The sequence below is a fragment of the Hevea brasiliensis genome, chromosome 17, assembly GCF_030052815.1.
Source record: "Hevea brasiliensis isolate MT/VB/25A 57/8 chromosome 17, ASM3005281v1, whole genome shotgun sequence".
NCBI classification, from domain to species: domain Eukaryota; kingdom Viridiplantae; phylum Streptophyta; class Magnoliopsida; order Malpighiales; family Euphorbiaceae; genus Hevea; species Hevea brasiliensis.
This window is the reverse complement of record NC_079509.1, coordinates 6,757,020-6,766,521: the sequence shown is the minus strand read 5'-3', so window position 1 is coordinate 6,766,521 and position 9,502 is coordinate 6,757,020. Positions and strand designations below refer to the sequence as shown.

Here is a 9,502-nt window from a genome sequence, read left to right as displayed (position 1 = left end):
GTAATGTGAGTCCATAACAAACCTTGTTTTGGTTTGAGTTTTATATGATCGATTACGTCGTTTGATGACCGTCATTATAACTATAATGGTCTCCTACTGAAAAATAGACGACCCGTCGTTCTCTACTAGTCAGCAATACTCCAGTTTTGGACAAAAAAACAATAGATATAGAATTCCCTAACCAAATACCCCACAAAATTCATTAACCAAGTAGCCCAGGTCTAATAAAGACAACTGAGCCAGGTTTTCGCTGGGCTTTAGTTACCATCTAATTAGCCTGCTAGCCAGCAACTGTAAATGAATAAATTATCCACATTGAAGAGATGCGTTATCGAAAATTACTTGGTGCCATATCATCATTAATATTAAACAGTATGTGAATGAATATAAAACAATGAAATAAAGCACTAGATCGCAGTTTTAAATTTTAATGCTAGATGAAAACTAAATTAAGCCTCGCTAGAACATAAATAATTTTTCATTTAGTTTAAGAGCTACTAACAACATAATTCAGCTTTGGCAACTCCATCCATATGGTGTGAGATTTCCACCAATTAATGTGATCAGGTATCATCCGCATTCAACAGTGATGTTCAACAGAGTATGGCAAAGGTAGAACAATCCAAGAGGGAAAAGTAAGGAAAATCTACAAGAGGAAAGAAGACTAAATTACGAAACTCTATACTCAGTATGAACATTTTGTATCTTTGATAAGACGATCAGCGTTGGCATCTAATCCTTTCTTAGCCAGAACAAAGCTTTTCAAGTGCCAAATTTTCGTCACCACCAACGGCATCCAGCGTACTCCTGACTATAGCTTCATGGAAGCCCATCTCAACAAGTTTCTGCACCTATACGAATCCAAAACTAGCTTCTCAAGTTTTCTACTCACATTAAATCATTCATTCTAGATATAAGTAAAAGACAATACAAATATTGTTCTGCTATAAGGCAAGCATCCAATTCTTACTGGCATAACTCCAATGAATTTGCTGAAAATATTGTAGACACAAACAAAAAGAAAACTGATACTCTCAATACCTTTTCCTCTACCCCAAGAGATGAGGTCTTGGCAAAAGTTTCTGTCCAGTAGCGGGCTGTGCCAGAAAAAGTCTGATAGTCTTTAAGGTACTGCAATGTCCACATAAACTAAGTTAAAAGGTGATGAAGAAATTTAAGTTGATTACAAACAGACCCTCATTGAAACAAGATAAATAGCAAATCCCAGAAAAATAAGTTTATATGGCATTGCATGAGGGTGTCCACCAGAAATCTGGTACAGATTTCATTATTTTGCAAATACCCAGTTATTGCCAAAGTTTATAACCAGTTTTTCCTTGAAAAAGATATCACATGCAAACCATGAAAGGCAACAGAAGTAACACAAAATAGACACATTTTATACATGATACAATCAAATATGAAAAATACATAGTAGATTTTTTAAAGTTATTAGCACTGATTTATGCATGCAGTCCACGGTTTTAGAAAACCACAACTTAGTTCCCCACCTCCTTTTTTTCTTGCAGTAAATGCACGACACAATTTCAAGAAATTAGATATTTGTTCAAGCTCAGACCTTCAGCAAAAAATAAACAAATTTCATAAATAAATATTATGCCAAGTCTTCCAAACAAAACAATTGCATAAATCCATCATTGAAAACTCAAACCTGCAGCCAAACATGAAATCTCAAGTGAAAAGCTACAAGAAATCAAGACAAAGAAAGGTGATACAAGACAAGGAAGAAACCAAGGAGAGTGAAGTTAAAAGGGCACTTGATTGCGATTTTTTTCTGCAGTCCAAATACTCAATAAAAGCTCTCATAGTCAATGAGGAAAGGGTAAATAGAAGAGAGAGAGAGAGAGAGGGAGAGAGAGGAGAAAGAAAAACCTAGAATGGTCTATTGACTTACAAAGTTATTACCAAAACCCAATTAAAGCAAAAAGTATATGAAACATTGTCACGTATTATAGAAGGAGATAATGGAACAAGAATAGAACAGGGAATGAGATAGAAAAGTCAACAACGGTGGCTGAGTGTTAGAGGGAAAATCAGTTACTAGTTTGTTAAGGGAGTTAACTGTTGTAACAACTCTATTAGTGGGAATAGAGTAATAAATAGAGATGAATAGCTTCCGTATAGATCATTCAAGATCTGAATCAATAATATTCTCATATTCTCTCTCCCTAATTTATCTATTCTCTATTTCTGCTCTTCTGTTCTGTAACTGCCAAGTTAGGGTTTCTATCCTAACAAACATAAATAGAGATACCAGAGCCAAGAATTGCAGCAAACAACACCTGTTGTGCTACTACAGCATCTTGAGGGTCATCAGGTTGAGGAGCAGAGAGTAATGCTTGGACAGAAAGTAGTGCCGTCTTTAGAGTGAGTGCTGGGCTCCATTGATCTTTCAAGATGTCCAGGCAAATTGCCCCACTCTGGCTGCTAATATTGGGGTGCCTTAAGTAGGCAGATCACAACACAAAAAATGATTGCAGTGTTAATCATCTCAAACATCAACTGAACCCCTAACATGTATCCACTATATAATTTGAAACCAATATGATATATTTTAAAAGCTTAAGAGAGCATATGCAGTTGAGAATGAAAATCGTAATCCAATAATTAAAATTCATCCAGGAAACCACAAAACCTAACATGAGCTTCATATTATGATAGAAATTTCAAGTGGCTTATGCATTCAAACATCATTTGTAAGATGCATTGCAGATGGCAGTGTCAACATAAAGATCGAATATTTTAGATCTGAAAGCACCACGCAAAGATCTGCATCTCCACTGGATATATAATATAGGAAAAGGAAAGAGGATAATTGGGGCAAAAGATTAATGATGTAGCATGCAATAGGATGCATACCTGCAAAATTGAGCATACAGGCCAAATTAAGCTGAAGGCCTATGTTTCAGCAAGCATTAACAAGAAAAGATATAAAAAGTGAAACATGCCCATTAGGTTGGCCACTTGAAACGCTATTTTTACCAGGAATTCTAAAATCATCCTACATGAAGTGAAAAAAGAACTTGCAGCATCCAGTTTAACATGTCCATGATGTACAGGCAACAGAAGGCTGCATTATTCATGCAGAAGCTCACATGCATGGACACGAACAGCTGCACACCCTTGAAAAGCATGATTATAACCCCTTAACCATTTATCAATAAATGAATTCTTAAACTCTGATTGCATCTCCTTTCTAGTCTCTTATCTCCATTATGTATTTGGGCTTGGTCCACCTAAGTCATGGGCAATTAAAATCCTCAGCCAGATTACAAAGAATTTTGTGATCTACTGAATTTTATGATAGTTCATCAGAACCAAGTTAAAAGAATTAACAAATAAACAACATACTGCTTATAAATTGAGTCCATGACATGCATAAACCAATTTCATCCCTAATTTTAAGATGATCAAAGGCACCAATTCTGTAGCCTTTTTTTTCAATAATTCCACACCACCAGATACCAATTAGGAAGATATAGAGAATAAAAAATAATACACATGACAAGCTAAAATCAAATAAAGAAAATCAAACAAACATCCAGAAAATGAGAACACTAGGAATTGAAGAATACAAAATACATTGTTGGTGTATATTTAGTCCACCAATCAACATTAAATACATAAAAATGACTTTTTAGGCTATATATATATATATATATATATATATATATATATATATAACTCCCAAAGATATACCCATCTCGTATTAAGCATGCAGAGACTACCATATACATCACAATTATGTATAATATGCTACCATTTTTGCAAGTCAAACCATGCAAATAATAGCAGATTACAACAAATATTTCCTACCAGACTTTTGTTGCGAACTGCATTTTGGGAGGCTCGAAAGGATATCCATCTACAAAAAGAGTCACGCATCATAAATGCAAGTTAATAGAAGATTTTTTCAACTTTTTATTTTTTAGCCTTCTACAGTCCTACTCTGTAAATATATCAATCAATCAGACGAACAATTAGCTAGTAGTAATGCTAATTTCTGGTGGAAAATAAAAGTGCCCACTGCCCAGTATTTGGCCAATTCTATAGTTCCTTCTCCTGAATTCTATCAACCAAGCAATTAATACCCACTTGAAACACATGCATTCAAAAGTCAACAGATTGCAAAACCATTATCTAATACAGCACAAAATCTAAACCCACTTGAAACCCTAAACCCATATAAAAAATTTTTACCCAGTATCTAAGAGTAACAGTAACATATAAACAGTCAAATGCAACTCAATTAAGAGAAAACCCAACAAATTAGCATAAAAACAAACTCTAAATAAGCAGAATAACTCAATCCTAGAGGCATAAAAAAAAAATGGTGAAGGAGCGAGTGTGTATACATACCAGGCAGTGAAATATCAATTTGGAAAGTGCCACCCTCATAAGGAGTGCCGATTGGTCCAGGAATGGTGCCAGTCAAGCGAGCAAGATTCTCGGATTTGGGGGTGACTTTGATGCCAGAGGCTTCTATGTCTCTGCTGCATTCTTGAAGCTCTTTTTGTACGCGAGCAAAATCGATCATTTCTGGATTAAATGATGAAAGATAGAGAAGCCCTAATAGAGAGACAGCGAAGGAAAATAAACAAAGGTAAATTGCAGTATGAAGGGAAAGGAATAAAGGCTCTTCCTTTGCCTTTCTCTCTCCAATAGATGCCACTTTTAAAGATAGAGAGAGAGAGATATTAAATATTTATTTTATTATAATTTTTTGAAAATTTCAATTACTATTTTAAAAATGTAAAACCTTTATTTTTTTTTTTCGATAATCTCATATATGATTTATTTGTATAGTTAGTCATATTTATTATAGGAATGATGAAATAGTTATTTTTGTGCTATTAGATAAAATTCATTTTTATTTATGATAAAATAATAATTAAAATTTTATTATATTTAAATAAATAAGAGTAAAAAATTATGTAGTCACATTATATTTCATAAGAAACTTAAAAAAAAAAGTGCAGAAGTAAAAGAAAGTATAAATAGAGTGAATCATTCATGAGATTTGTTATAATTAGAAAATGAATTGACATTTACCATATGGTTATAATGGTTCTTTTATAATTTAGAAACAATGAAAGTGTTCCATCTTTTTTAAGTATATAACAATATTAATTCAATTTAATTTTAACATGTTAGCTAAATATTTTTTAAAATTCATTTTTAAACAAAAAAATATTTATTAAAATTTAATGATATTAATTTCATAAAATAAAATAAAATTATATATTTTTTAGCCATAATATATTAAAATCAAGTGATGGCATTGAAATTTAATAATAAATTAAATAATCACATATGAATTTAATATATTATTTTTATCCATCTCATTCTTTTTTTTTAATTTGGTTAAAGTTTGAACTTATTAAAATTAAAATTTTTAATTTTTATAATTAGAAAATATATATATATATTAAAAAAATTATTATAATATCATCTATTTTTATTTTTTATAGTTCACATCTTTTTGACTAAAAATTAATTCATAAACTAAAAAAAAAAGGCATATTTGAATGTATAAATAAATTATAATATAAAAAAAAAAAAGCCAAGTGTAACTTAGAAGTGGTTCAAGTTGATGGCAAAACATTTTGCCACGTATGGACTAAAGTTTATGTACCTAAATATTATTATTCATATCAGGAAATTGGGTAGACAGTGAATTGAAAATTTAAAAGAATGGGAGGATAAAAATGCACTTTGACTATACCTAGAAACAATAAAAGTGTGTTCTATTTTTGTCATATATAATAATTTTATCCGGATGGCTTTTTTTTTTTTTGAAAATGTCAAAGTCATAGTATTAATCAAGCCCCAAGGGCATCATCATACAAAATAGATAGGAGAACCTGCGATTCATTTACCATCAAATTACATGGCAGATTACTTTGTGAACTCATTTTTGCTGTATAATCAGCCGCTACATTAGCAGTCATCTGAACAAGGGAAAACACAACAGAAGAAAAAGTCTCCCAATACTCGTTCTTTTTGTGGCCAATAAGAGTGAAAATGAGAACCTCTGAGTCAAACCTCAAATACAACTGAATCAATGCCCATCTGCCTAGCAAGCTTTAAAGCTTCCAACAATGCCATTGCTTTCCCTGCAATTGGAGAGCCACACCTTAACTGTTTTACCACGTCACAATCCCAATTCTGGGCTGGACTGGTACTAGAATTTGAGTTAGCATAAGATTTTTAATACTCATATTAAGTCTAATTGTTTCCAGCTGAACTATAAGGCTCATCACTATAGTCCAATTTTAAGAAAATAACCGAATAGAGTCTGGCTATAATTTGGACTATCCAACATAGAGTTTTTAGCTTATTCGATCTGTAATCACAATATATTAATATCTGAAGAGCTCAACTAACCCTCACAATCCTTAAACAAATATATATCAAATGGGAGTTCAGCTCCCTCATCCAAAGTGTATACTCAACACATACATTCCAACACAACCATATGATGGATTTACAACTTCAAAGGAATTAATTATTACAGTCTCAACAAGATTAAAACATTTCTAACACATGCAGAGCTTCTAGATTAAAACAAGAAAAAGAAAAATACAATTAAATGGCTATTAGTAAACCTGCAAGAAAGGAAGCATATTAATCTCAAAGGATCCTCCTGTCACCCGATGAAAAATAGTTGAACAAGAATGAGTGTTCAACTCATAGAGTAAGATATTGATTTTAAATACAATTTTTATAACTATATAAAATTAATGCATCCCTAAGTATGAAATACGATATATACAAATATTCAACCAAATTCAAACAATACTCACATAAAAGATAATTTGAAGCACTCACACACTTGTGTATCACATCATTGTATATAAATATGGGAGTTGATCTCCTATGCAGCTCCCTTAATCCAATAACTGCTAGCGAGATCAACTGGAATTGGACTTTCTCTTAATACTCTAAATGCGATGGTTAGCGAGATCAACTTAAAGTCATACTCATCTCGACTTATCCACAAAAAAGATTAGGTCCCAGCGAGTCAAGCTCCAACCATTCTACCTGTCTTACCCATATCCAATATCACACCTCACACATGCTGACACACGTACACAGCTTTAAATTACCTTAAGGTAACACCCACAATAATTTCATCAAATAAAAATGCAATACAAATTGTGCCTAATATTTAGCTATATACATATATTTATAAGTGAATATATGAGCATATCTTGAACATATAATAATATTGAAATTATAAATAAAATTAATATCTACTCACTGATCAATCAGGGACTACTGTGGTGGCTAGGTGGAGGAAGATGGTTGACTCTCATCACCTAAATAATTATATTATGAATTTATTAGTACTAATTCAAATCAATAATTTAAAGAGGTAAAGACAACCTAATTTATACTAGAAATTTGACAGAATTTTTTCTATGCCTAAAATCTACCAAACCTGCAAAATAGTTCAAACAATACTTCTAAAACCATAAGCCTCAACCCCATATATTATCAACATCATATGGCCTCTCCTGGGCTCGTCAAACCATATCAAACTCAGGCATTCAGATAATTTAGCTATAATTTTTAAAACTAATATTATGCAAAAATCATCTAAACTAGCTGTAAAAAAATTATAAATTATACCCCACGGTCCACAACAATGCTATAAATTACAATTTTCTAACTACCCATTAATTTTTTATGAATTTTATTCTAAATCAGGCATTAGGTAAATAAGATAATTTAGAGTTTGGGTTTACTTACACTAATTCTGATACTTAGAATGCATTCGGGGCATTTGAAAATGGTGGCAAGGACTGTAATATAGACCCACTTCTTAAGTGAATCCGGCAGCTCATCTATTCGGCCCGAAAATGCATATCCGGGCACTAGTGAAATTTTCGCGAAATGAAAATATCTACGCGAAACCAACAATACCAGGAGTTAGAATATAATTTTTATTTAATTAAAAACACTCAATAAAGGCCGGAAAAAAAATATTGCAAAGCTCTCGTCGAGTAGAGTGTGTTGGTGGTCTCAGAATTCTCATGGAGTTTCCCGTTTGAGATAAATTTAACCCAAAAATCATGATAGGCTAAAACTTCTTAGGCTTTATTCGGACAAAATGTTTGATGAAAATTTGTGTTCTTTGTGTATTTGGAAAGCTCTCGAAGAATATAGCATAATTGGGACTGGACCCGGTCCAATTGATGGTCGGATTGGCCGGAATCAACCCTGAAAGTCGAAAAGTCGTACGATGAGGGAGGGAGTTTGTAGCACGTTTTCCAGCAATCTAGACGGCAGCCGGCAGCAGGGAAGGGTCCTGGTGGGGTGCTGGCTTGTGGGGAAGGGCTGGGAGTGGTCGGCTGGCGATGAGGAGCAGAGATGAGAGAAAAGAAGAGAAAGAAGGAAGGAAGGACACACTCCTGGGGAAGAGGAAGGGAAAGAAAAAGGGGACCGCTCCGATTTAATCGATCCGATTCGATTCAGTTTGATTTAAAATATTCGAAATTTGATTTTTATTTCGTTTTGAAACTCAAAATGATGCCTTGAAATTTTAAAAAAATTATCTAAAATTTAAAAAATTTTGTGAAGTTTAAATATATTTTTAAATTTACTAATTTTTAATTTACTTTTTTAAAAATTAATGAAATTAATTATCTCAAAAAATCAAAACCTAATTTTAAAAATATAAAAAATTTCAATTTAATTTTTATAATATTTATTAAAATAAAATATTATAATTTATATATAAAATAATTATTTAAAAATCCAAAATATTACACTTGCCATCAACCAATTTACCATTGCAATTTCTGACGGTAACAGCTGCTGCAGCTACCTTGTTTCTGACAAAGCTTCCAGATGGCTTAATTCAGTACACGGTTTATATCAAACGGTATTAGACTCGGACACAGTGTACAAAATTCCACATTTGAAGTGGTGACCCCACATGGTAATGGCATTGGGCAGAATTTTGGAGATGAAATAGGAAAAAAGAAAATGATTTGGTGGGGATAAGGCCCATCTTATTTGACATTGTCTACATTTCTGGGCCTTTATTTACTACTATTGTATTCTACATATTACTTCTGTGGCTCCAAATTTAAAAATAATAATAATTATTATTTTATTATTATTATTATTATTATTATTATTATTATTATTATTTACTACTATTTTATTCTATAAAATTAACTTTGTTGTGGATTGATTTTATTAGCTAAAAATGTAATTATATATGTATAGATGATTTAAAAATAAAAAGGTGACCAAATCATTGAATGAAAGAGGCGTGACATAGCAGTTTAGGATATTTAAAAAATTTTATAAAGATCATTGGAGAAAATTAAATAGAAAGATGAGACACGACATCTTAAAAACTATGCATCAAATCCATAAATGAGCGGGGTGTGGTGTGCCTAATCTATTCAAGTTTGGATGAAATGTGTGGAGTTCTCCACTGCTGAAAATAAAAGATATCTAACTG

General features: G+C 32.1%; 1 protein-coding gene across 1 annotated transcript; it reads right to left on the bottom strand.

Annotated features, from left to right (window-relative positions):
* Positions 1-460: 460 nt before the first annotated feature.
* Positions 461-4,702, bottom strand: LOC110637701 (ubiquitin-conjugating enzyme E2 27). Its single transcript, XM_021787973.2, has 5 exons — positions 4,381-4,702; positions 3,838-3,886; positions 2,304-2,463; positions 1,042-1,131; positions 461-851 (listed from the first exon to the last, which is right to left on the bottom strand). The coding sequence occupies exons 1-5, from the start codon at positions 4,556-4,558 to the stop codon at positions 744-746; spliced, it is 585 nt and encodes a 194-aa protein (XP_021643665.1). The 5' UTR covers positions 4,559-4,702; the 3' UTR covers positions 461-743.
* Positions 4,703-9,502: the final 4,800 nt, after the last annotated feature.